Source organism: Phycodurus eques, chromosome 20 (assembly GCF_024500275.1).
Source record: "Phycodurus eques isolate BA_2022a chromosome 20, UOR_Pequ_1.1, whole genome shotgun sequence".
Lineage (NCBI taxonomy): Eukaryota > Metazoa > Chordata > Actinopteri > Syngnathiformes > Syngnathidae > Phycodurus > Phycodurus eques.
Genome location: NC_084544.1, coordinates 500,283 through 527,610, shown reverse-complemented (window position 1 = coordinate 527,610; position 27,328 = coordinate 500,283). Strand labels below are relative to the sequence as shown.

General features: G+C 50.3%; 2 protein-coding genes across 19 annotated transcripts in view; both read left to right on the top strand.

Annotated features, from left to right (window-relative positions):
- Positions 1 to 8,326, top strand: part of LOC133395373 (trichohyalin-like) — a 29,267-nt gene extending 20,941 nt beyond the window's left edge. For 6 of the 7 annotated variants that reach the window (XM_061664183.1, XM_061664184.1, XM_061664178.1 and 3 more), the window contains 3 exons: positions 764 to 6,340; positions 6,429 to 7,135; positions 7,262 to 8,326. In XM_061664183.1, the coding sequence (XP_061520167.1) occupies positions 764 to 994 (231 nt within the window). In that variant the 3' untranslated portion in view covers positions 995 to 6,340; positions 6,429 to 7,135; positions 7,262 to 8,326. The remainder of the gene's footprint in view (positions 1 to 763; positions 6,341 to 6,428; positions 7,136 to 7,261) is intronic. The other variant, XM_061664179.1, reaches the window with a different exon arrangement.
- Position 8,327: 1 nt separating this feature from the next.
- LOC133395374 (semaphorin-6D-like) lies at positions 8,328 to 26,365 on the top strand. Of its 12 annotated transcripts, XM_061664192.1 has the most exons (22): positions 11,196 to 12,538; positions 14,936 to 15,027; positions 15,980 to 16,161; positions 16,273 to 16,387; positions 16,470 to 16,527; positions 16,736 to 16,792; positions 17,242 to 17,343; positions 17,413 to 17,503; positions 17,577 to 17,699; positions 17,987 to 18,075; positions 18,191 to 18,280; positions 18,455 to 18,582; positions 18,781 to 18,912; positions 19,028 to 19,279; positions 19,381 to 19,554; positions 20,632 to 20,775; positions 20,857 to 20,934; positions 21,482 to 21,537; positions 21,602 to 21,655; positions 22,172 to 22,392; positions 22,462 to 22,572; positions 24,435 to 26,364. In XM_061664192.1, the coding sequence occupies exons 3-22, from the start codon at positions 16,029 to 16,031 to the stop codon at positions 25,218 to 25,220; spliced, it is 2,994 nt and encodes a 997-aa protein (XP_061520176.1). In that variant the 5' UTR covers positions 11,196 to 12,538; positions 14,936 to 15,027; positions 15,980 to 16,028; the 3' UTR covers positions 25,221 to 26,364. The 12 variants fall into 12 exon arrangements, with proteins under 12 accessions (XP_061520177.1, XP_061520170.1, XP_061520172.1 ...); XM_061664193.1 differs by lacking the exons at positions 11,196 to 12,538; positions 14,936 to 15,027 and adding an exon at positions 8,328 to 8,578; XM_061664186.1 differs by lacking the exon at positions 11,196 to 12,538 and adding an exon at positions 8,328 to 8,578 and having other exon boundaries at positions 14,936 to 16,161.
- Positions 26,366 to 27,328: the final 963 nt, after the last annotated feature.

Here is a 27,328-nt window from a genome sequence, read left to right as displayed (position 1 = left end):
GCAGGGCCTGGTCGATATGGATTCTTTTCAGGCCGACGCCGATTCCAATATTTGGCAGAATAAAATTCCGATGACCGTTTAATCAGATGATTAATTAAAAAAAGAATAAAATAACTTCTTTTCTTGTCCCTTAACGCTTAAAACAATAAAGATATGAAGTACAGGCAGAACAGTTGAGGTTTTTATAAAACATCCTTTGGTATTTGTTTAACAACAGAGAGAAAATCGCCACATTTTGACCAATTTGTGGGGCAAAATCGTCCGATTTTCTGCTGATTTGGGGGGAGGGTGGGATGTTTATTTGGATGTCACTATCGTTGTCTTATTTTGTAATATGTGAATGTGTTTAGGGAGAAACAAAATCTGCAAAATTTGGCCGATTTGAAAAGGGCTAATATTGGCTAATTAAATCAGCCAACCGATTAATCGGGCCCTACTTGACGCTGCTGGAAATCCACAAACATACAGCGAGAATGATTCAGTTCCTGGTTTGGTCCGTAACATCTGTCAGAAATTCAGAAAATATGTTTATCATTGTTTTCCAAAATGAGAGCAGACATTTGCAAATGTTTTATTTTGAGCTCAAAATGGTTGCTGATTTATCGATTCATTGTTGCCCCTCTACAATGAATGAATGAACGAGTGATCGGCCAAACGAATAAATCGACAAACGATTGAACAAATAAATGAATGAATAAACGATTGATAGATTAATTTATTGATTGAAGGAATGAATGAAGAGTTGGTCCCGCTTCATCCTCAGGCGAGCGACCTGCACGTGTCAATGTCACTGGATGGCCACCAGCGGGCGCCGGCTGTCCATCCTCCCCGCAGGCAACGCGGCGGCGGCGGGACGCTCCATGAGGATCTCAGCCAATCGCTGGCCGCCGTCACGCTACGTCCGATGACCGCTTCCGTCTTGCGGGTCGAGACGCAGCGATTGGACCGCAGCCTGAGGGAGGAGGAGCTACGCCTGGCATTCGACCTTTCGTGACGCGAGCAAAGTGTTGTTTGAGGAGAATTTTGAAAAACAATTTTTCCTACATTAATTTGGACAACATCACGTAACAGTCGTCCTCAACTGTATGTGTCATTTTCATATCAATCAGTAACGATGAAGATGCGGCACACTGAATTTCCTTTTGAAAATCAATTCATTTCACTGATATGAGTAGTTTAATTATTGCCAGTTGTTGGCATTCACACGGCAATCATTGTTTCTGAGATGAAAATTTTTTCAAACTTTAATGCCAAAATGAAGTTTGATGATTTGCAGCATCTTTTTCCATTTCCTTTTTTGGATATATCGGATTTTTCTCCTTTTGCTTAATTTGCCCTTTCAACGAAAAGGAATGCAAACACTACTCTGCTATTATTATTATTATTATTATTCTGCTTCTTTTACAACCATCGCCGGAGCTGTGTTTAGCGTTAATGTGACTCGAGAGCCTCGGGAGGTTGTCGCAATGCGCCCGAGCAACGAAGCCGTTTCCGGCTTTTGCGAGCGTTTTGCGAGAGGCTCGTTTGAGGCCGTCAACAGCTTCGTTGTCCCAAACAAGTTGAAGACATCTTGTTGTTCAGATGACATAGGCGGTGGACTGCCATGAAAATCTTATTTTTACCTCATCTTGCCGATTGTGGACCAAAATGTGAAAATAAGACTTCAAGCGTGGCTTTTCATTGTTGGAGACAATTACACACACAAAGCCAGAGCGCCAGCAATAATCATCCATCCATCCATTTTGCGTAGCGCTTCTCCTCCTGATGGGTCGCGGGCACCCTGGCGCCGATTCAAGCTGACTCTGGGGGAGAGGCAGGGTACACCCTGAACTGGTCGCCAGCCAATCGCAGGGCGCACAGAAACAAACAACCATTCGCACTCGCATTCACGCGTACGGACACTTCAGAGTCTTCAATTAACCCACCGTGCATGTTTTGGGATGCGGGAAGAAACCGGAATACCCGGAGAAAACCCACGCGGGCACGGGGAGAACATAACATAACACAAACTCCACACAGGCGAGGCCGGATTTCAATGCTAAATGTTAAATGGACTGCACTTATGTAGCGTGCTAACCGGTCCTCTACCGTGCTGCCGTAAAAAAGCAAATAAATAAAATAAAATAAAAAGTGTGCCATCTTGACGATTTACATGAGCTTTACGATTTCAGTAGATATGATCAAATATGTTGCCAATTGATGTGAAATGTCACGTCTGATTCAAGAGCCAGTTGCAGCAGTACGCCATCAAAGTCTGGTCTCACGGCTCGGTTAGGGTTCTCGAAAATGGGCTTGGGTTTCCAGTTTGGTTTAGAGGAGTTTTACGTTATGTTGTTTATGTATTTTAGATTCCGGTTTTTTAAAGTAGGGTTTCAAATTAGGCTTTTGAAGTTTGGGTAAAAATTTAAAAATAGGGTTCAGCTTTAGTCACTGATGCTGTAGTGGTGCACTCGCCTGACTTTGGTGCGGGCAGCGTGGGTTCAGTTCCCACTCAGTGACGGTGTGAATGTGAGTGCAAACGGTCGTCCGTGTCTATATGTGCCCTGCGACTGACTGGCGACCAGTTCAGGGCGTAGTCCGCCTTTCGCCCGAAGTCAGCTGGGATAGGCTGCGGCGCCCCGCGACCCTAACCGGGATAAGCGGTGTTGACAATGGACGGATGGATGGATGGTTCAGCTTTACTAGTCATCATTTCCTTTGTTTAACCGGGTAAGGCAATTGAGAGCAGTTTCTCACGTACAATGCTGACCTGGAAGCCATTTCGAGTTCGTCTTGCCCGAGGACACTTCAACAGCAGCCGGTCGCAGCCGGGATTAGAACTGCAGACGCTTCGGCCGCTAGACGATGCGCTCCCCGAACCGCTTCACGGGTTAGTTGGACGTTAAAGCCATGGTTAGAGTGTCGTAGTAGGGTTGCGAGTTGGAATCTGCGTTTTAAGCCAGGCTTCGGGTGGGCTGTGTGTCCATTTTCAAAATCAAAATCCTCGTCTTCATTTGGCCAGTTGTTTAAAACAAAAACAAAAACGTGTGTACACGTGATAGCCGGTTATTACATAAGATACAAATAAAAAAACTTTGGTGTCTCCGTGTACTCGCAAGAGAGATTGCGTCCACACGTGGACATTCCCGCTCTGGCGGGAAACAAACGCCAGTCGTTTGTTTTGCTTCTGGGAGCAAAGTGACAAGTTGACGGGAATGATGGGAATGCATCCTCCGCGGCCTCTCTCGCCGTATCCCACAATGCAATGCGACTTCTCTACAAAACTCTCCGCTGAGATGCGAGCCTCTCCCTTGTCAAACAGCAGCTAAATACCGGACCTCGATAGTTCCTAAAATGGCCACTGAAAATCCCAACGGAGTGAGTCGACAAAGAGCGAGTGACTCAATCAGCGAAACAATCAAGTTGATCAGTTTGAACATGAAAGATCTTGTCTTTGTAGTGTATTCAATTCAATATAGGTTGAACATGATTTGCAAATGATTGTATTGCGGTTTTATTTATGTTTAACAAACACAACATCCCAACTTTATTGGAATTGGAGTTGCAAAAGTACGTGAACATACCTCAAGCGAGCCTTAAACGAACGTCCTCTCCCGTCCTGAGCACCAGTGACCACCAACACACGTCTTTCTCCATTTTTTTCTTATAATGCAGTCGGCGCGATCCACTCTTGTTGTCCTCGCCATGGTAACGAGTGTATCCGGACGCACCGAGATGGCGCCCACCCGTCTGGACGCCTCGGTTACGCGCTCTCTAGTATTGCTTTTGTTTTTGTGTTTTTCGTTCGTCTTTGGAGACATTACACGACTCGCTTACACAAGGGGAGACTTGCTAACCATCAAGGAGGCTACTCCGGACTTTCTTTCACCAACTTTCGCAAATCCGCTCAGTTTTTTCCCCCCCCCCGAGTTACTCACCGGAGCGGCGACCGCGGTCTAAAATGCTAAATATCGGCCGATACCGATCAGGCCGATCAGATCGGTGTAAAGTCTAGTCGTCCTGTCCCTGCAGCTGAAAAACACCCCACGGCATGATGCTGCCACCACCGTGCTTCACTATTGGGACTGTATTGGACGGGTGATGAGCAGTGCCTGGTTTTCTCCACACATACCGCTTAGAGTTAAGGCCAAAAAGTTCTCTTGGTCTCATCAGACCAGAGAATCTTAGTTCTCACCTTCTTGGAGTCCTTCAGGTGTTTTTAGCAAACTCCATGCGGGCTTTCATGTGTCTTCCGTCAGGCCGCTCTGCAATCAAGCCCCGACTGGTGGAGGGCTGCAGTGATGGTTGACTTTCTAGAACTTTCCCCCATCTCCCGACTGCATCTCTGGAGCTCGGCCACAGTGATCTTTGGGTTCTTCTTTACATCTCTCACCAAGGCTCTTCTCCCCCGTTTGCTCAGTTCGGCCGGACGGCCAGCTCTAGGAAGGCTTCTGGTCGTCCCAAACGGCTTCCCTTTCAGGATTACGGAGGCCACTGTGCTCTTAGGAACCTGAAGTGCAGCAGAATTTTTTTTGTATCCTTGGTCAGATCTGTGCCTTGCCACAATTCAGTCTCTGAGCTCTTCAGGCAGTTCCTTTGACCTCATGATTCTCATTTGCTCTGACGTGCACTGTGAGCTGAAAGGTTTTAGATAGACAGGTGTGTGGCTTTCCTAATCAAGTCCAGTCAGTATAATCAAACACAGCTGGACTCCAATGAAGGTGTGCAACCATCTCAAGGAGGATCAGAAGAAATGGACAGCACCCGAGTTAAATATACGAGTGTCGCAGCAAAGGGTCGGAATTGTTATGGCTGTGTGATATTTTTTTAGTTTTTCTTTTTTAATAAATCTGCAAAAATTTCAACAATTCCTTTTTGTTCTGTCAATATGGGGTGCCGTGTGTACATTAATGAGGAAAAAATGAACTATAATATTAACTATAATATAATAAAGAGTGACAAATTTAAGAGGGTCTGAATACTTTCCGTACCCACTGATGATGGTTCCTAAAATGTCCACTGAAAATCCAGCCTCGTGATTCGGGAGTCGGGATTGATTCCAGATCCCCGAATCACTTTTCATTGGGATTTTTAGATCGTGGACTACGTAGTTGAATCTCGGGCTGAAACGATGACTCGAATACTCCTTAGCCACTATCGAGGGTTTTTTTAATATTGTGGACAATGTATCTCAGATGGCGGCACGGCGTGCGACTGGTTAGCACGTCCGCCTCCCAGTTGGGAGGTTGCGGGTTCAAATCCGGCCTGGCCTGTGTGGAGTTTCCATGTTGTCCCCGCCTGCGTGGCTTTTTTCCGGGCACTCCGCTTTCCTCCCACATCGCAAAAACATGCGCGCTAGGTTCATTGAAAACTTGAAATTGCCCGTAGGTGTGAACGTGAGTGCCAATGGTTGTTTGTTAATGTGTGCCCTGCGATTGGCTGGCAACCACTTCAGGGTGTACCCGGACTCTCGCCCGGAGTCGGCTGGGATGAGCGCCGGCACGCCCGCGACCCGCCTGAGGAGAAGCGCTATGGAAAATGGATGGATGGATCGATGTATCTCAGATCATCTTTTCCAATTGAAATGAATGGCAATGCCATTCATCCCTTCCGTTCTGTTTTTTTCATGAGGAAAATAGCACCTTCTAATGTTGTACTTCAGCAAAACGTACAGTAATGACATCATTGTGTAGAAGTAAGAAGAATTCAACAGTTTTCGTCACAATACGTCAGTTGAATGCCGCTCCTTCTGGTCCAAGGCGGGCACCCCGGACCCGACTGGAAAATCACTACAAAGGGATTTACAAATGGATGGTCCGTTTTCGGGACCATCTAGGTCCACTATATAATATAGCAGCTGTTTCACAAGGGAGAAGCTTGGAGCTTATCTTTGATATGCTAATGAATATGCAAATAAACGTGTGCAGAAAGTAAAGCGGGTCGCGGGAAGTGGATTCGGGCTCACGCTTGTCTACGCTTTGTGTTGCCGGGCAGATTTGGGAGGACACAATGTGTTAGTTGATGCTCACTTCTTATTACTCGTCGGATTTGCTTGTTTTTACCTGAAAAAAAAAATGCAGTCTTTGGAATCCCAGTTATGTGATCCTTTTTTCTTTTTCTACAGTAAACCCGGCCTTCTTTTGCAGCTCGGCGCAGCAGGAAGAAACCGATTCTTGCTGGGGGAGTTTGGTCGTGTGACTCGCTGAGGACAGCAAAATGGAGCAAACATTTGGAACATGAACAAAGTTGCAGTGTCGTCCATGCATGTTGCTCATGTTGAATTTCAAGCGATTTGCAATCTGGGTTCAAGCAAATTTCTCTCACAATGCAACACTTCACTTCCTCAATTGGACAATTCAAGGTTGGAACGCCGAGTCCGTCGTGAGTAATATTTGAAAAAACATTTCACGATCCAAATGATGATAATTGTCAATGTTGTTTGTTGTAAGGGATGAAGACGAGGATGAGGAGGACGCCAGCGGGACCTGCTGTGACGTGGCTCCGAGGCGTTGCCGTGGTAACGGGCCAACCTTTCCCAGCAACGAGGAGAACACGCGCGAAGGCGGTTTTTCAAAACGCTCGACGTCACAAACTTTACAAGCTCGTGCTGATGTTCGCCTTCTCCCCTCGAACGTCTGCCTGCTTGCGTTGGCGTGCACGTGCGTGTGCGCGCGCAATTCGGTTCAATATGTCCCAGAACTGTCACGTTGCCTGTGTGTGTGCGTGTGCGTTGTGTTCCCAGAGCAAAACGTTGGCTTGACAGACCCATTGATGACCTGGAAGGGGTGGGCGGGGCTTCAGTGTGACATCACAACAACTGAAACGATCTTAAAACAAAACGAGGATGCCGCTTCCTTTGACCTTGACCTGTACTGCCGGACAGCGCGCACACGCGGTGGCTAGTCAAGTGTGCGCATGTCATTAAAACAACAACACAGACACGACATATTTAATAAAACGAGCAGGAAACAGCCGGCGACGACGTCCCGCTTTTCAACCTAAAGTCGGCCTCGGAATGCGTTTGCAAAGACTTGCCGTCGGCGGCCGGGACGCACGCAAGAAACCAAACGCTTTCGAGGCAAAGTTTGGCCGGCCGAGTTAACCGACCTACCGCTTCCTGGAACCGGCCAAACCAACCGGTCACTTCCTGGGAAAGGTGAAAGCCAATCGCGAGCTGTCGACGCTTTCAGAAGGAAAAGTGCGGGAGGGGGCGGCTGGGGACCTTGTGGAAGTGAGACGCATCAGAATCAAGCGATTGGTCCTTTTGTTCCTTTTTCCGCAGGTCACAACATGGACACGAGGATGAAGACGAGGGAGACCGGTGTCATTTTTTCCCGCATGCTGGTTGCCGTAGCAACAACATCTGCTGAGTAAAGGTCAACTCGCATGACCACGATGACCGCCTCCTGTCCGCTTACAGCCAGAGACGTGACCTTCGGTTGACCGGGATGGTTGCCAGGCAACGCCCAAAGACATGGGCCTGTGTGCGAGCGCAGATGAAGGAGGATGAAGAGCAAAATTCACACCCACAATTGGGGATGAGCACCTCGCCTCCACGAAAGATGCACAGTCAGCAAACCCACACACACACACACACACACACACACACACACATGTACATGTGCCAGCTTATGTGCAACTTGCCCATAATAGCAGAACAATATGTTTCAGATTTTTTCTGAAAAAGCTTGTAAACTTCTGAACAAAGTGTACGATATTGTTTTTTAGCAAACTACTTCCATAGAAAAATAACCAACAATCAGAGTGAGGGGGAAAAAAAATAATTGTATGACCAATTTACAACCAAAGGTTGACAAGTGGTTGAAATAAATATTCCCACACTTTTATATATATTTGTGTGTACATATGTATACAGATACTGAACAAAATTGTCACCAGGGTGTTCGTAAGGTAACAAACATTGACAGCAGGTGTGCGTACCTCTGCCAGCCACCGGGGGCAGCAGTCTCCATAATGCCGAACATCATCGCGGTGAGCAGCAGTCGAAACAAGACAACAACAAAACAGCCAAACTTCGTAAAATCCTCTTGTCAATACCGACATTCATTTTGAAAACGGGAATAAATCCATGGAAAGTCAATTATGAATACTTTAATGGCACATGTCCCAATTCGTGGCTATGGGCAACCAATAATTAAATAATGACAAGCAGATCTCATTCAATCAAGATTGAGGAAGGGTGAAAGGTCAAGCTTCTTTGAGGTCTGGCTGCTCGATCGAAACCCGAGTCTAACCCAATCAAATGGATTCCGACCGAAACGGACCAGAGGAGGCGGAGTCAGACGCCCGTCGTCCTTGCCCTGCTCCGATTGGCCCTACGTGTCGGGGGGCGTGGCCTGCACTGGGAGACGCCGGGCGGCCGTCTGAGCCGAGAGCCCTCGGAAGTCTGCGGAGCTTCCCGTTTTTGTCTGAGAGGAAGGAAGGAAGGAAGGAAGCTAGGAAGGAAGGAATACCTTTCGTTTACGCTGCTCCTTCTTTGCCTCTCTCCAGTTTATTCTTTCTTTATTCTCGTGCGCTCAAAAGCTCGTGCTCGTGGAGGCGGCTGATGCTTCGCTCTGCGGGAGGTGCACGCGCATCGGTAAGTCGGCCCGACGGGAGGCGCGCGCGCGCGAGGAAGGCAAGGCGGACGTGCACGACTTCAAGTCTTGGAGGCTGTCAATCAAAGGCGCACACGAGTAGTCGCGAGCCTTCGTACCGCCCGGCAAATGTCAGGGACGTGACGTCATGCAAGCGTAAGGGCGTCATTGACAGCCCAGTTAGGGGTTAGAGGTCACCGAAGTTCAACGTGGAGGCAGGAAATGATGGCACTTTTGCTGTTTGTTTGTTTTACACTCCAACTCGGTGATGAAATGCATTCTGGCAGCGGTTTGATTCGTACCACGATTTGCGGTTGCCGATTCAGTTCAAGGACGATGCGAGCCGAAACGATTCGGTCTTTGGAAACCGATTCAGTAACTTTTTAGACTGACTGAAATAAATACCTGCATATCGGATAGTGTGGTTGGAATTTTCGAACTTACTCTTTGTGTCTTGAAAGGTGTCAGGTCAAATGTATTCTGGAAAAAGCAAACAAACCAACCACTATGAGAAATACTAATAATGGGATGGAATTGCATTGACACTTTATTTGAGTACAGCGCAACTAACATCTCTTCAGCTTGGAATTGCAGCAGGGTTACCCTGATGTTGTTTTCCGACATAGAAATAATTGTAATTCAATGTAAATGTTCTAATTCTATTTATTGCTCGCCGCGTACCCGTCCCGATGTGTGACGTAGCTCGGAGAAAAGCTGCCGGTGTCCAACTTGGACACCATCATCATCATCATCATCATCATCATCATCATCAAGTCTCGTCAGTGAAACACCGTCGAGCCGTGGTTCTCGAAGTGTGGTGCGTAATGGAATTCGGTACCGCGGCTCATTAATCGTGTTCACCGACCTCCTTGCTCTCGATCGTCCTATCGTGAAGAAAACCTGCTCGAAATTGGCGTCTGGCCTCGCTCATATTTCCGATATTCCGGTCAGCACGCGGTTATTGCGCGCTCGTTGTTTTTTTATTACTGCGAAACCAAAATCCGTCCATACTTCTGGTTGAAGCTTCGCAAGACGTTCTCCAACGTCTTCAACAAACAAGAAGAGTCCAGTTGCCTCGATTCGACCTTTGCAGATTGCGCTCGTTAAGTTCAGCCCTCTGCTCGGTGGCACGCTGCTACCGTCGCACCGACTGCACCGCGCAAGGGATCACGGGAGACGCGGTTTGCTTCGCAGACCGGCCCGCTCAGTAGCGCCACAGCGTTCGATTCTCCCGTGGTCCCCTGCGACCTCACAGACAGGAAATCTTCATCGAGTAACCGTTGACATCTTTATCATCAAAAGTGCTAAAAAAAAAGACACACGCGTGCGCATCCATTTAATGTCTGCCCTATTTAAAGCCAATGGGTTATTTCCTAGTATCGATACAATGAATTGATTACCTTTTACAACGATTTCAATCGATATATTTTCGTCCGGGTCAGATGGATCCGATCGAATCGCAGGAATATAAATCGGTACAGGGACACGATGACTGAATCGTTACGCCCAAACGACCTCGCCCCCGGGGCACGGCTACTCCTTCGTGTCGTCACAAACAGGAAGTGACACGTACAAACGAGTGTTGTCGTGCGTGTGCGTGAAAGAACAGTTCAAGATGAATAAGGTTATTGAATGATTTCTCCATCGTGGTTTGATTTGGTCGTTCGTCCCTTCCTGTGGCGGTCAGGTGACAGGAAGTGGGGTCAGTAAATGTACTTTAGTCTCCTACTGGTCTATAAGTCACAAAACGCTCAAGGTCCTGAATACACGAAAGACCTGCGAATATAAGAGCAGGTGGGCTCTGCGATCTGCAGACTCCGATCGGATAACGAAGCAAACGGGCAAACGGAATAGGTTGCCAGCACAATTCCACCCTGACCCCAAGTGTCTTTAAATCCAGGTGAAAAACTTCCACCTTTAAATGATCTTTCCTGCACTGAACCTTGTTTTCATTTGTATTTTTTTCTCTTTATTTTTAAAATGCGTTTGAAGCACATTGAGTTACCTCGTGTATGCAATGCGCTATAGAAATAGATTTGCTTTGCTCCGCATGTGTGCGGCAGCAAACAGCAGGAAAATGAAAACATTGCAATAAATATGCACGCGTGTGGATGGAGGAAGGGGGCGGGGCTTGTAGATCTCATGACATCACAACAGCAACAAAAACGAAAACTGACCTGAAATTTCTCGTCTTTCCAGATTTGGCGAGCGTGTCGACTAAACTTCTCTGATTGGCTGACGCTTCTTGAGCGGGCGGTGAGCTGTACGTGTGTGTGTGTGTGTGTGTGTGTGTGTGTCGGTCGTTCTTGTCACTGTCGTGACAACAGGCCGCGAGTCGGCCTCCGCTGTTTTTGTGTAGTTAAGCGGTGACGTCTTTGAACGCTTCAATTCATTTTTGACAACTTAAAGGAGTTGGCGGCCACCTTGTTTTGGATTGGTGCTGCCTGTTGCCTAGCAATGAGCATGTTATCCTCAGTAACCATCCCAAAGGTGTCATTCCGTTCGGAAGGAAGACCCTGAGGGACGCCGTCCAAATCAATAATTAGCTCGTTAATAGACGCCTTCAGAGAGGAAGTGAAAGTAAAGGTCAAGGTGGAGATCGGAGGAGGTCAGGTAAGAAAAAGTAAGTTGGGTGAAGTAGTCAATCGAACCTGGAAAGTGCAACTGGGGGTCAAATGTGCAGCACAGTAAGTCAAAGGTCATCAGGAAGAAGGAATGCAGTCTAGCGCCGAAGATGGACCGCGAGCGATATCGCGTGGAGGGGGAGGGGCTAACTGCGCTAAGCGAAGTGGGGTGAATGTCGTGGGCTCGTCTGCCTTTGGATTAAAAACAGGAGCGCCCCCCCGTTCCCCTCCACTGGTTATCCCTTGATCCCCCTGACCCCCGCGCTGACCCCTCCTTCGCCGGTGTGTGCGCGCGCGTGTACTTGAGGCCGGCACAGGAGCGGACTTTGAATCCCGCTCCCGAGCCAAATTTGGACAAATCCCGCTCCGTTTTGATTCCGTTCGTAATATTTGGAAGCCTCGAGTTTGGACTCGCGGCTGCTGTCACCTTCACCTGTGAGGGCGGGGTCAGTGACCTCATCGGGGGAGGTGTGGCACACCGACAGACGTGTGACGCGTGTGGCCCTCATCCCTCCGTCCGTCCTCTGTCTGTCCATTAGTCCCTCCTTTCTTTTTCCTATTTCACTTTTCTCTCATGCCGTTCTCTTTCTTTCTTCCTTTTTTCCCCTCACCTTTCCTTCCTTCTCTCCTTTTTCCTTCCTCACACTCTCACTTCCTTCCGTCCCTCCTTCTCTCTTTCCTACTGTCTGTTCTTGTCAGTCTCCTCTCTTTCCCTTTTTTCATTCTCTCCATCCTCCTTCGTTTTTCTTCTTTTCTTCCCTCTCTTCCTGCTTTGCGTTTGTCCTCCCTCGCGTTTGATATTTGTGAAATGAACGAATGAGTTGTGTTGCCGACAGATTCCATGTCCGTTACAAATCCTCATTGATTAGCGTGTGTGCGCATCTGTGCATGTGTGCGCGTGAAGATTTAAGCCTCTTAAATCCCACGTGCACGCCGATCCAGTAATTAGCCTAAGTGGCTCCTTTCCGAATGCCCTTTGTTTTTTTTGTCCTCTTCCTGGTTCCTTCCTTCCCTCCCTCCTAATTCCCGCATTGATCCCGAAGCTTCCGAAAGCTTCTCGAGAGCGCGAGCCAACCGCAAATGTCCGCGTGTGCGCTCGTGATCAGCGCTTGATGTTTCTACTTCCTGTCCCGCCCCCTCTCGACGTCCTCTTGCCTGGCTGTGCTGTTCATGTGGGTGGAGCTTAGGTCAGTGAGGTATTGTGGGTAATGAAAGTAGTTTTGCTTACCCTCCTGCCCGATGAGAGCCGGGATGTACGTTTTCCCAACAGTGCGCATGTTTGCAGTCGTCACTGACGGTGTAGCGGTCCGCTCGCCTGACTTTGGTGACGTTGAGAATGTGAGTGCGAATGGTTGTCCGTGTCTATATGTACCTTGTGACTGACCGGCGACCAGTCCAGGGTGTAGTCCGCCTTTCGCCCGAAGTCAGGCGGGATACGCTCCAGCGCCCCGTAACCGCTAACCGGGATTAGTGGTGTTGAGAATGGAGGGATGGTTTTGCTGTTCGGCGTTCGCAGATTTTGTTATTTGCAGAGACTCCCTCTTACTGACATCTTTTTTTTTTTTTTTTTTTACCCGATCCACTGCTTATTTGCCTTTATTTTTCCTGGGAATTTTTTTTACCAAGCAATTATCATGAGCGTCAGTTATTCGGAGATTTTCGCTAGTCACGGTCAGGCCCAGTTCCTAATCCCCCGCGGATTACGGGGGCCATTGTACCCACAAATTGATGGATGACTCGTTTTGAAAACAAGTACTATTGTTCTTGTCAAAGGGTTTGGTAACAAAACTATTCTTAAAAGTGAATAAAATGTGCAATCATGGCACAGATTTTAGAAAGAAACTTGACGTAGACACGTTCTCATGCGTGCACTCACGGTGGACGATGAGGCACTCTAAACTAGGCGTCAGCGTGACGCACCTGTTCACGTGTTGACTGGCTGTTTTTTTTTTTTTTTTTTTCAATTCCCCGTCCTCGCTCTTCCACCTTTCTCACTGTGATGTGCACGCACTCACTGCCGACAACGAGGCGCTCTTAAGCGGCCACACCAGCAGACTATCGGAGCGGAAGATACATTTTCAGGGTTGGAGGTATTGCTGCTTTTTTTTTTTTTCATGCGCGGGAGTCGACTCATTTCGTGCTGTCGATACGTCCTCCTCCTCTTCCTCTCCACATCCTACTTCCCACTTCTCTTCCTCACCCTGCTCCTCTTCGTCGTCGTATCAGGTTGGCGGTTGCTATGTTGGTTGCTATGGTGCGAGTCATGCGACTCGGTTTGTACTGAGTCATCGTTGTTCACCGAGACACTCCTGTGCAATGTCAGCCGGATTGTAAACGGGCACGTGTGTGCGCGCGTGTCATTAGCGGTCTCAAGTCTGTGATGTCAAGTCTTTTATTTAGAAATGTTGGAAACCTTTTCACTTAATGTTTAAAACAGTTTGTTGTTTAAATGTCGTGTTAAAATGTTATATTAATAATGACATTCTAATAGATTTTTAAAATGTCCATCTATTTTCTGTACCGCTTTTCCTCACCTGGTCATGGCGTGCTGGCGCCCATCCCAGCTATCTTCGGGCGAGAGGCGGGGTACGCCCTGAACTGGTCGCCAGCCAATCGCGGGGCACATAGAAAAAAAACAACCCTTTGCAATTGCAATTCAAATATTGCAATTTGAGTCTTCAATGAACCTCGCGTGCATGTTTTTGGAATGTGGGAGGAAACTGAAGTACCCGGAGAAAACCCACGCAGGCAAAGGCAGAACATGCAAACTCTACCCAGGCGGGGCCGGGATTTGAACCCCGGTCTCCAGAATTCTGAAGCAGATTTGCTAACCGGTCATAAAGTTATAAAGTATATAATATATATTACTAATATAAAATGTTTCTATTTTATGATCAATTCATAATAATATGCGTGTGTAAGGATGGACGAGTTTGTTCGAATGTCTGATGTTGTAATATGTTTATGTGTAAAAAAAAAAAAACAAAAAAAAATCTAATCTGCCAATTTTTGCTAATATCGGCCAATTAATCGTCCGGCCCGATACGTAAGGCAAAAAAACGTCCTCCTCGCCAGTAGGTAGCGCTACAATGTGGCGTTTTGTCACATCGACGAATCACCATGTGGGTCAGAAAGAAGGAAACAGGAAGGTTCAGTTCACAATCACGTGTTATTGGGGACATTGAAATGTTATGAATCAAAAGTGCTAGAGGAATCAGTACGCTGTATTCGTGTCCGTGAGTACTCAAGAGCGAATACACAGGTCGGTATCGGTCCCAAAGAAAAGGCGGTATCGAACATCCTTACTCGGGTTTGCTCCTTTTTTCACTTCACTCAAGGGGGGGGGCATTATTTGACCTCAATGGGCGGAATGATGCCAGATAGGGATTAGCATCCAGGTCGTGTGTGTGTGTGTGTGTGGGGGGGGGGGGCTTCTTTGGGGGTCCCGCTGTGCCGTCACATCTCCGTTAATCGGATCCCGTCGAGGTTTTTCAGGTTTAGAAGTAACGTCGCCATCTCATCTCCCGCTCTGCGTTTCCCGCCGTGCTCAGCAGGGCTCCCGGGCCGAAAACGTCCGCCGCCGCTCATGTGCCGTCGCTTAAAAAGCAGGTCAAAGGTCGGCGCGTGGGTCACGTGACCCGAGCAGGCGCGAGCAGATGGCAACGCTAACGTTAGCGCGCCGCTAATGCAGCGGATGAGCTTCAGAAGATTAACAAGCGCTTCCTGTTTTTACAGCGAAACGACTTTTTGAGGAACCTGGGAAGGAAGGAAGGAAGGTGGTGTCACTGGAAGTAAATGGGAAGGAGACAAACAGGAAGTCAACAGAGGTGCGTAGAAAAAAGAGGTCCACCCAAGAAGTAGAGTTGGAAAAAAACGGCAGTCAATGAGAAGATGGGAATAATAAAGTGGAAGTTAACGCAAAGAAAATGGGAGTTAACAGGAAGTAAACATACAGTAATATGCAATACACAGGAAGTAGACTGGAAGTCGACAGGAAGACAACATAACCTGGAAGGAAACTATTTGTAAACAGCAAGTCGATTCGGCGTAAACAGGGATCAAACAGGAAGTAGCAAGGCATGGATTGATGACGTAATGGTGTTGTTGCCATGGTGCCATGTTGCGGTGTTTGTCATGTCATTATCAGTCACGTGACTTTCATTTGATGTTCTGTGGAACGGTCGCGTGCTGAGTGGTCGCCATGGAGAGCAGCCAGCCAATCCTGTGTTCACATATACGTTTGGGTCACGCCCCCACAGCGCACCGCACGCGTTCTTCGACTGGCTAACGAGATTTTGTTTGTTGTTGCCCCGGCTCCACTGAGAGTTCGACCCCGCGCCCACTTCCTGTCAGCTGACCAACTCCGCTGCTCGTAAGTACGAAACGCCTTCGCACACACTGGCCACAGCTGTTACCGCGGCAACGGCGCAACGGGATGCCGCCGAGCCGACAAAGTCACCTTTGAGGATGAGGAAGCGCTCTCAACTTGTGCGTCCACAAGTGCTTGCGCGCGTGTGAATGTGTGTGTGCCTGCATGCGTGTGTGTACGCGTGTATCTGCGTGTTGCTGCTAATTAAATGAAGAGCGTTGATTGGTTGTCAGCGTGCGTGAGATTCACGGCCGAGCGACGACGCACGTTCTGACTCGCGCGGCTCCGATTACTGTTGTGCGAATTGGTCTCTCCCGACGTATAAATGACGCTTGGACCCCGCTGAGAAAAATTGGCAGAAACACACGCACGCACGCACACGGACTGGCCCGTTTCCTGTTTCCTCTCAGCCGACGACGGCCACTATGACCTGCTGACCCCGACCCCTCGTCCAGCAAGATGTCCCCGACCCATCGGTCGCCGGAGCGGACGCCGCCGCGCACTTCGTCTGTGCTGCTCCTCTTCGCCTCCTGTTTCCTGTGCGCCTCGTCGTCCTTCCCGCGAGACCTGGACGCCATCAGCGTGGTGGAGGGTGAGCGTGCGTGCCGGCGGCGGGTGTGTTCTGGTGGGCGCGTCCTCGTGTTTTGCGGGCGGGTGGGCGAGTTATGGTCAACACGTGCGTGCGTGTCGTCCGTCGCCTTAGAGTCCGGCGACTTGGTGAGATTCCGAAGTCTGCTGCGGGACAACGACACGCTGCGTCTGGGGCTCGACTTCCAGGCGATGATGCGAGTCAACCGCATGCTGTTCATCACGGCCAGGTCGACACACAGATACAAGCGCACACGCACTCACGCACACAGTATGTGTGTTGATGCTCGTGCATGTTTGTGTGCGTGCCAGGGATCACGTGTTTGCAGTCAACTTGACGACGGCGGCGGAGGCCTTCGTACCTCAGATGGTGAGTTCCGAAGTTGATCTGGTCATGTGACATTTTTAGATAGTCCGGAAAAATGTCCACCGAAAATCCCGTCGAAGTGATTCGGGACTCGGGCACTTGCGATGTCACCGCTGTCGTTTTATTGTCACGTTTGATGATGTCATCATCCGGCGTGACGACGTCACAGGACGTTGACGAGACAATTGTGTGCGTGCGCTTCCTGTTCCAGAAGTTGACGTGGCGTTCCACAGACGTCAGCAAGTGCGCCGTGCGAGGGAAGAACAGCGTGAGTTTCACCACTTCTTCAAATGGCACACGCGCACGCTCTCATATACTCCCGCACACACAAACCAACTCACATGCACACGCAAAATGCATTCACGTGTGTGCTGTGTGTCAGGGATGGCGTGTTTGCTTTTGTCAAACAACGTGCGAGTGTGTGGGCTGCTTCATCAGAATCAGAATCATCTTTATTGCCAAGTATGTTCAAAAAACACACAAGGAATTTGTCTCCGGTCGTCGGAGCCGCCCGAGTGCGACAACAGACGGTCGATTGACGGAGAACGCTTTGGAGACAGAAAGACATTGACAAAAAAAAAAAACACTGAGTCACTGAGCAGTAAAGGGTTGCTAGTTATCTGGTAATGCCGGTACATTATTATTTTTTTTGACAATTGTGCAAAAAGATGGCGTTAGCCACGTGCTAACGCGAACACGGCGTTCCCTGTTTGTCAGGACGAGTGTTACAACTACATCAAAGTTTTGGTGCCGCGTGACGACGAGACGCTCTTCGTGTGCGGGACCAACGCCTTCAACCCGTCGTGCCGCAACTACAAGGTAGGCCCGTGACCTTTACGCTCCACCTCAGAGGATTGACCTTGCGGTGACCTTGTTTTTTGGCGGCAGACGAGCACGTTGGAACAGGTGGGCTCGGATTTGCCGGGTCAGGCTCGCTGTCCCTTCGAGTCGGGTCAGTCCAACGCGGGAACGTTCGCGGGTAACGTGGGCCCATCCGCTTTCTGCCATTTCGCGTCGGCCGGCGATCCTGTGAACTCTGACCTTTACGCTAGGCGGAGACTTCTACTCGGCCACCGTGACAGACTTCCTGGCCAGCGACTCCGTCATCTACCGGAGTCTCGGAGAGGGCCGGCCCGTCCTCCGGACCGTCAAGTACGACTCCAAGTGGCTGAGAGGTGGGTGCCGTCACGTCGTCGCGTAACGTACACGCTTGGCGATGTTGTCACGTGACATCACGTAACATCATGTGGCATCATCACGTGGCACGATCAGGTGACGTTTTCATACGACATGTGTCATAAATACGTGAAATCATTGCATTGCATGACATCACGTCATGACACGTGACATAAAGACATGACTTCGCGGGACATTAATACGTCATGTCATCATATTACGTGACATCACGTGACATCACGCGGCATCAGGACACGCTCACTCACATGCCGTTCACCCGTTGCAGAGCCTCGCTTCCTGCACGCCGTGGACTACGGGAGCTACGTCTACTTTTTCCTGAGCGAGATCGCGGCAGAGTACACCACCCTGGGGAAGGTTTGAACGAACGAACGAACGAACGAACGAACGAGCGAGCGGTCGGTCGGCCGACGTGGCGCTCGCGTTGCCGTGACCGGACGCCGCTGGGCTCCGTCTGTCTGTCACCCGCCAGGTTGTCTTTTCTCGGGTGGCCAGAGTCTGCAAAAACGACAACGGTGGCTCTCCCAGAGTCCTGGACAAGTACTGGACTTCCTTCCTCAAGGTGAACACTCACTTGCACAACAGGAAGTTGGTGACGGGGGCCACGTGACGTAAAACGGGAAGTGTTGATGTGACGTAGAACCGGAAGTTTACCTGACGTGCACGTGAGGTAAACAGGAAGTTAATGGCGTGCGTTTGACTTATAACAGGAAGTGGCGTTGTCGTGTCGTCTTAGGCTCGTCTGAACTGTTCTCTTCCCGGAGATTCTCTGTTCTACTTCGACGTTCTCCAATCGCTGACCGGCGTTCTGCAGATCAACGGACGGCCCACCGTGCTCGCTGTCTTCACCACGCAGGCTAACAGGTCAATGCTAGGCTAACAATTCAGTGCTAACATAAGCTAACAGGTGAATTATAGGTTAACAGGCCAGTGCTAAAATAACAGGTAAGTGCTAATCTAAGCTAACAGGTCAAGTTAGATCAACTACGTGAACAGGTCAATGCTAAGCTAACAGCAACTGACGGGAAGTGAGCTGCGGCCGACTGACTTTGCGTTGTGCAGCATTCCCGGCTCGGCGGTGTGTGCGTTCTACATGGACGATGTGGAGAAAGTGTTCAGTGGGAAGTTCAAAGAACAACGCAGCAGCGACGCGTCGTGGACGGCCGTGCCCGAGGACGCGGTGCCCAGGCCGCGGTTAGAGCTCACGCACTCAACACATTTCCCGAACACGCAACGTGATTCGGGAGTCGCGAACGAGTGAAGGATTCTGAACGAAGCGACCGCGTACGGAATCATTCGCTCATTCCAGACTTCCGAAGCGCTGGGACAGGATTTTCACTGGGGAAACTAACAAGGTCCACGAGGTGAAGATACCTGATCCTTCTCGCAGGCCCGGCACGTGCGCCGGCGACGGCCCGGCCGCCGACGGCCCGGCCGCTGACTTCAAATCTTCGGTAGACTTCCCGGATGAAACGCTGTCGTTCATCAAATCTTTCCCGCTGATGGACGACGCCGTGCCCGCCGTCAACCGGCGGCCATTTTACACCAGGACCGCCAGCAGGTAGGAGACACGCATACATGCGACAATGTTTTCTTTCGAAGTCCCTCTCCTTCCGCCGCGAGCTAACTAGCACGACGTCTCGTGCGCCGTCTCCCCGGCAGGTCCAAGCTGACGCAGATTGCGGCCGACGTGTCGGCCGGTCCGCGCAACGACCGCACGGTGGTGTTCTTGGGCTCCGAGGACGGCCGAGTGGCCAAGGTCCTGGCCTCCACGCTTCCCGAAGACACGGCGGGCTCCAAACTCCTGGAGGACATCCACGTCTACGACCGCGACAAGTGAGACGATTCGTGAAATTGAAATGAAATTCACTCCTGGCATGTTTTTGTTGGATTTGAGGCACATAGATTTTTTGAAAGGCCTTTAAACGCAGCTAAAACAATCCATCCATCCATTTTCTGAGCCGCTTCTCCTCACGCGGGTCGCGGGCGTGCCGGAGTCCATCCCGGCGGTCGTCGGGCAGGAGGCGGGGTACGCCTTGAACCGGTCGCCAGCCAATCGCAGAGCACATAGAAACAAACAACCATTCGCACTCACAGTCACGCCTACGGGCAATTGAGAGTCGACAATTCATGCCTGTTTTTGGGATGCGGGAGGAAACCGGAGTGCCCGGAGAAAACCCACGCAGGCACGGGGAGAACATGCCAACTCCAGACAGGCGGAGCCCGGGGATTGAACCCGGGTCCTCAGAACTGTGAGGCTGACGCTCTAACCGGTCGTCCGCCGTGCCGCCTCTATTTTAATAATAATACAATACAAACACATTTAAACAATATGTTGAGAGACAGCAAGAGTAGTGGATAACCCAAAAATAGTATCAAACAGTATGAACAATAGCGAAGCCGCCTACAACCCGCCATCCGTTTCTTGACCCCGCTCGTCACTCAAAACACTCGTCTTTTCCCGCTGAATAAATGCAAATAGCGTCAGTCCGTTCCAGCCTCTCATCATGCTCATTGTGGTGTATGCGCCTTGGCCACCCGGGGCCAGTATAACACAAACATACCAAATCTTTCTGAGGAGAGTTAGACAGTGCCCCCGATGCACTCGGCGTGAACTGATGCATGGAGACGGTCACAGCTCCTCAGTTAGCTGCACTAATATTAGGTGTTTTTTTTGTTGTTGCTGGGAATCAAGAACATATGCCTGTCAGTACTGGTCTATTGTCTGTCCACATGTGTTGCTCCACCATTGGTGTTCATATATCTGTCGTGGCTATCAACGCTAACAGTTAGCACGTCAATGGTATTTTCTGTCATATGTCAGCAAAAAGCTAATGAACGCCAAGTCGAGGTACCACTGTATTGGATATCAAAGGTGTCAAAATGTCAAGTATGGATCGAAAATGTCCTCAGGTGTGACCTCGGCATCCAGGAGGAGGACCGCAGGGTTTTGGCTCTGGAGCTCGACAAGGAACACCACGCCTTGTTTGTGGCATTCAGCAGCTGCCTAGTGCGCGTGCCCCTAAGCCGGTGCGGGCGGCACGGCGCGTGCAAGAGGTTAGATCGTCGAGCTACAAGCCGCAAGGAAGTGCGCCGGTTTTCACAACAAAGGCGCTGGGTGGGTGTGCTGTCTCGCAGGGCGTGTCTGGCCTCTCGCGACCCCTACTGCATCTGGCTGCGCACAGGAAGTTGTGCCGACATGGCGCCCGGCTTCAAGTACGTGTCGCTTCCTTTATGGCTTTCGTTCCTCTCTCCCTGATCAATGTAGCGATATTTTTATTTCGGGGACGACATAGTTGAATGAGTCCCGGAGCTGAAAGGATTCATCGAATACAGCGGACCCCTGCGGATTCACCTATTTGCAGATTTTTATTTTGGGGGCGCGGGGGAACGCTTAATTGCGGTACATCTCCGCTTAGTTCCGATTTTCTAATGGGAGTCGATCATCTGCGGATTTGGGGTATTTGCACACCCTACCCCCGTTAACCATATAGGTATTTTTATCTCGTTGAATAAAACCAGCCAAGTCAATCTTCGGTGATGTGAATATTTGGGAAAGTGGGTCCGTGAGCTCATCATCGCTCAGCTAAAAGTCATCAATACACGACAGGACAGGAAGCAGCGCTTCGGCAACGCCCGCGCAGACCGGATGCGGAAACAGGAGGATGTTGCGGAACGTCCCGCGACGTTCGCGGTCTTTACTTTGCCGCATCGCGACGGCCGGCTGTGGCGATTGACGATTGACTCCTTCTCTTCTCGGCAGGGCGGGCTTCGAACAAGACATCGAGGGCGACCACCCTGACGTGACCGCCTGTCACGGTGAGACGCGGCGCGCACATATACGTGAGCGTGTACAAAACACGAAGGTCTTTTGTTTTCGCAGCCGACATCTTGGCGACGTCTCGTGACCGGGACACGCCCGCTGACGTGACCTACAGTAAGCCCCGCCTCCCACTGCTGTGCGTGTGTTGTGCTATTTACGTAAAAACTGAGGTTCTCAAGTGAACAAGGATGCTAAACCCCAAATATTATTATCGGACGATTAAAACGCAGAGACGTAAAAGGTGGCACAAGAACGACAAATACGGAGCGAACACTTCACCGCTGATTTTGGAATGAAACTATACAAGACCGGCAGAGAGAACAGCGGTGCCAGCTGTTAGGCTATTATTATTAGAAAGAATAGAGGGGATTAAATTGAGTCAGGTTTCAAAAGAATCTAAGGGTTTCAAGACAGCGTTAGGGTTTCCGTTAGGGAGGCACTACCTTCGCCTCAACTCACTTCAACATTGTTCCCTGGCACCAAGTCCTACTTTTACAGCTTTGGGCTGAGCACCAAAACGGGGAGCAGGCGAGTTTCCCAGCTATGACGGCGAATCCTCTCGTCATCGGCTCCAAACCGAGCTGCTCCCAAAAACGGGCAGGTGCTGATCGTGCCCGCCGTGCGTTTCAGGCGTCGCGGGCGCCGACGATGATCCGGCGTCTCACGTCCACTATACGCTGCTCATCGCCTGCGTGCTGCTGGCCTTCTCCTTGGGCGCGACGCTGTCGGGCCTCCTGGCGGCGCGTTTCCGCCGGAACGGGAAGTTCGGCAAAGACCCAGAGGCGCCGCCGCCCCGCGCCTCGTCCCCGCCCCCCCCCGTCGGGCTCCCGGACGCCGCGCCCGCGTTCCAGGTGAGCGCAAAGTGAGGAGCTTGTGAGCGGCAGACATAAACAGGAACTGATGAGCTTTGTCTCCCTCAGGAGGACAAAACGGGCGCGTCGCCGCGTCCCAAGACGTACGTGTCCCGCGACGCCGACGACCGAGCGCCCGAGCGAATTCCTGCGGCGGAGCCCCGAGTCGGCCCGAAACAGGTACGCGGTGCTTCCCGCTACTCGCGTGCCTGGGACTCTCGTTGCAAAAAAGGATGAGAGAGCTGGATTTGTGACTCCGCCCATCTCTTGAAGCAGCCGCAACGTGAACGTTTACACGACAACGGCGGATCCGGCAGGACCTTAACTTCAGAGTTGACTTCGCTCTGTGGCTTCTTTACACTCCCGTGCCCCCGTTGCTTCACGTGACCGACGAATCGCCCCGCGCGGCCCTTCTGTAGCGCGGTAGCATGACGCACACACGGCAAAACCCGTTGCTGCGCGGAGATCGTCTCTCGTGATTGGTCCGTTTTAGTCACACGCTGTGATGACGTACTCGGCGTTCCCCTCGGTTCCACGCAGCACCTCCGCCGCCGCCTTCCCGATCGATTTTGCAGCATAATTATTAATGTTCTCGCAGACGCTGCTCCACGGTCGCCGTTGCTGTTGCTTTGTTCGCCGCCCGCGCGGGTACACAGAAGCCTTAACGTTTTTTGGGACTGGCCACTTTGTGGCCCCTAAGTTCAAATTCTAGGCGTGCGCTCTGTAAATCAAGTAAATATTTACATTTATTCTCCTTTTCACAGTATTATTGATAAATACCTTGACAACAACTGCAGAAAGTACGTAGTTTGCCAAAGCAACTTTTCCGAGACTTTGAGATGTCATATTGTCTCTAGTGCTCGAGGACTCTGCATCTTTTTGCACAATTGTTTTTTGTCAATGTCTTTATGTCCCCAAAGTGTTCTGTAAATTGATTGTCTGTCGTACTAGAGCGGCTCCAACTACCGGAGACAAATTCCTTGTGTGTTTTGGACATACTTGGCAAATAAAGATGATTCTGATTCTGATTCTGACGATGCCGCAGTAAACGAGTGAACTGTTAGTTCAAATGGTGCGCGCGACACGTAGGCAACCGATCAGAGCAAAGGCCAAATACAAAACCGGGTCAAACAGAAGTGGACGCCAGAAGGGCCTTTTCTGGACACTCGTATGACGAAATCGAAACGGACACTTCGATACTGCGTACATATTAGAGTGGCTCTACGGAGTTGACTTCTCGCCGGGGGTCTGGACGAAAGAGGGGCGATGATTCTTATTTTCACCTTCATCCTGCAATTTGCCCCCGAAGCGCAACACGGCCGAGTTTTTGCGAGATTACGAGAAACGGGTCAACGCTCAACAATCGCCGGGCTCGCACACATCGGCCCGCCTTCTTCTTCGTTGGGGTCCGGCCCCTTTCTTCTTGTTCTTAATGTGGGTTGGCGAACTGACTCGTTTTGCGTTATCGCCAATAAGTGCGGAGCACAAGTTAGTCAGCAACTACAAATATTGACAACATTTGAAAAGCGGCAAATGTAACGTTGCCGTGTCAGATTTGAGGTGCAAAACGGGAGCGCTCGGGGCAGTCTGCCGAGGGCGAGCTCGCAAGCCGCATTTCGAGGACGCTCGCCGCCAACATCTCAATTAAAATGGCTGCCGCGTCCCAGATCCCTCCGGTGCATTGCGATCACATCGCGAGGCTCTCTCCCGTCGCGTTAGCGCTAAAGACGGCTCGAGTGACGTCTGGGAAAGAAGCACAAAAGCAACTCTTTGGACACTCGGCTGCGTTTGTTAGTTTTCATGGGAAAGAGGCAAAAACTCCCAAAATGTCATTCTGAAGAAGCGTGCAAAGCGTCCAAACTTCATTTGGGACGCCTAACGGTCAAGACATTTTGGCATTCAAAGAAAGATATGAACTTAGAACTGTTTTTTTTCCAACAACTGCCAATGTCACATACTCATATGAATGGATTTTCAAAATGATATGAAATGAATTTCACTAACTTTTTACTGTAAAGTTTCTCGGCCAAACTTTTGTACAGCTGGCGTCCTCCCGCGTGCCGGACGGCGACCCATCAGCTCCTCCCACGCCGAACTCCGGCCCGGAAAGCCGCCGCGTGGACGACCCCGCCCCCTTCGCGGCGGTGACGACGGCCGACCGCGTGACTCCGCCCGTGTTCCCGCCCCCTGGTCGCCACGGCAACCGCCACACGCCTTCGGGGGCCGGGGCCGACGCGTCGGCGGCGTCTGCGCTGGACGAGCTTCTGAAGCACATCCACCAGGTCAGCGCCCAGGGCGTCGGCGGCGGCATCAGGGTCCTAACGTCCACCTCCGGAGGACTTCATCATCATCATCATCACAGCGGCAAGACGCGAGCCCACAGCTTCAACCGCAGCCATCACCGTGGCCATCAGCAGCCAGTCTCCGAGACGCAAGCGCTACCGCTAAATGCTAACACCGCTATCCCGGAGGCGATCGCCCGCCCCCGAGGGACTCCCCTCATCAAGATGGGCAGCGGCCTGCCGCGTCGTCATAATTTCCACCAGTGGGGGGCGCCGCCACTGCACCGCTTCCTGGTCAGAATAAACACGAACGCCGACAACGGACCTCCTTCCCCGCCCGCCGCCCGCGGGGGACGCCAGAGGGTGGCGGCGGCCAGGGCCTGCCTGACGCGCCAGCACAGCTACAGCGAAGGAGTGCACGCACAGCGCAGTAGCATCTCTCAGGCTAACGGCGTGCGTCGCGCTGTCTCGCTCAAGCCCAAAGTGCCGCCCAAACCTTTGTTCCTGCCCAACATGTCCGCCTCGTCGGGACCGTCCGGGTGCTGAGGCGGCTAAGGGGCCTCAATGACACACTTCACCTACAGCCGAGGACGCTATGCTAACGTCGCTAGCATTAACGCTCTGCCGCCTCCATGACGCACTTCAAACAGCTAGAGCCCAGGACGCTATGCTAACGTCGCTCGCACTAACGGCATCACTGTGCGCTGGAGCCCAACGCGTTACCCTCGTCTTCTGGGACGGTCCAGGTGCTGAGGTGGCAGGGCGCCCACAAAAACACATTCTGCCCACCCGCAGCGACAGCAAAGGATGCTACGCTAACGCCTGCGGCGCGGCCTCACGAGCGGACTCGCCCCGCCCCCCTCCAACTTCTGTACCATAGTGGTATGTGAAACCCGAGCGGGAAGGGCAGAGCTCCTTGTGCAGCTAATGGCGCAAATTAGCATGCTAAGCTAATTGATTTGAAAACTTAAGTCATCTAAAAAAGTTTTTAAGCGCCAACCACGAAATGTTTGAAAATCAATCAGGATGTCACTTTGTATTCAAGCTTTTACTCTGAAATCCTAAACAGGAAGTTGAAGTGGGCTGAATGTGATTTCTTTGGCTGATGAGCCGCAGCGTCCCCAGTGGCCATGACGATAACATCAACTCGTAGCGTTTGTATTCTTATGTTTATTAACCGGTGAATATTTATGTTAGTAATAACAATGATGCAATGGTGCGAATGTAAATTTAAAGAAAAAACATTTACACTTCCAATAAGTCTCAGTTTGTATTATTATTAAATGTGTTTAGTTCATGCGACTCATGCGAGCGCACACTTCAGTTGCAGTACTTTGAGAGGCCACAGGGGGGAGGGGCAGCATGAACCTGCCGACATGTTTAATGCCGCCGCCCTTTTCATTATGAATATGTACAGTTACTTTTCATGGAAGAAAAATTATGTAAGCAAGCCAGCGAAAGTTAGCTTTAGCACATCGCAAAGATTTAGCGTCGGCGTGACTGACAGGCGACCAATCTGTTTGTTGGTCTGCGCTGTGATCGATGGGCGACCTTTGGTTAGCTAAACATGTTTAGGAGTGGTTACATGACCTAACCGTCTTCATTTTTGTCATCGTCGTCGCCTTCGTTAGCTTATCACCCTCTTCATGGTGGGGATTATTTTGAAGGCTCCAAAGGGGGCTGTCCCCCTTCCCGACCCCCGGTGGCAAGTGCCGTTCCTCAACCTTTGTGGAAGTTAGGCACATATTTGACATTCGAAAAATGTCAACAACAAAAAAAAACACGTGTGGAAAGTACCACTTAGCCTCCGGTAGCTGCATGTTAACACATAATGGGAAACACCGTAGGCACGAGCTAACGAATAGCATTAGTGATGCAGCTTTCTAATACTTTAAAGCAGAGCTAGTCAACTAGCGGCCCGCGGGCCATAATTGGCCTATCGCCAATTATGTCTGGCCCGCCAGATGACTTGACAAAAAATAAATAAATAAATAACGGATTAAAAAACTGAGCCGGTCTGCTCCAGCGCTCACTTCACTTCCTTGTTCCACTATTGAAGCACCTGATTGGCCACGTAACCCACGTGATGTGACGGCGTGACAAGAAATACACTGATTGCCCGACCGATCTTGAGCTAATGACGCACGTTATCCAAACATAAAACGTCATCATCGAGATGCCACGCGAAAATAGGCAGATTTGCTGGTGGACGGCCAAATCATAAAGATAGGCCCAAACGTCACTTTAATTACAAAAAAAGCATTGTTTAGGCTCAGGTAAGTGTTTATTATTTACAATGGCAATTATTGATTTGAAATTCATGTTGTCATTAACTTTTTGTACACGATATAATAGTATACATGAGACAAAAAGATGTTTTAATGGGAAAAGCAGGGGTTTTTTTTGGTGGGGGGGGGTCCCGCGACGAAAGGGCCAAATTTAGTTTCCGACGCCCACTTTAAAGCAACCGCTATTTGAAGACAGACTTTGCAGCAACACATGTAGACTGACAAGATCACAATACTCTCAAAATAATTCCATTCTTTATCTTCAGCGAAGAAGGACAATTATTACTGCAACTTACTGAGCAGTTGTGATCCATGTATGGCTGTATGTCGGTATTATACTGCCCCCAGCTGGCCAGGGTGCACACA

Bases quoted from the DNA above. Each gene is read 5' to 3' on its own strand.
- LOC133395374 (XM_061664193.1), top strand. From the start codon at position 16,029: ATGTCCCCGACCCATCGGTCGCCGGAGCGGACGCCGCCGCGCACTTCG. The intron at 16,162-16,272 runs GTGAGCGTGCGT...CCGTCGCCTTAG, and splicing joins CGCCATCAGCGTGGTGGAGG to AGTCCGGCGACTTGGTGAGA. The intron at 20,776-20,856 runs GTTAGATCGTCG...GCTGTCTCGCAG, and splicing joins CGGCACGGCGCGTGCAAGAG to GGCGTGTCTGGCCTCTCGCG.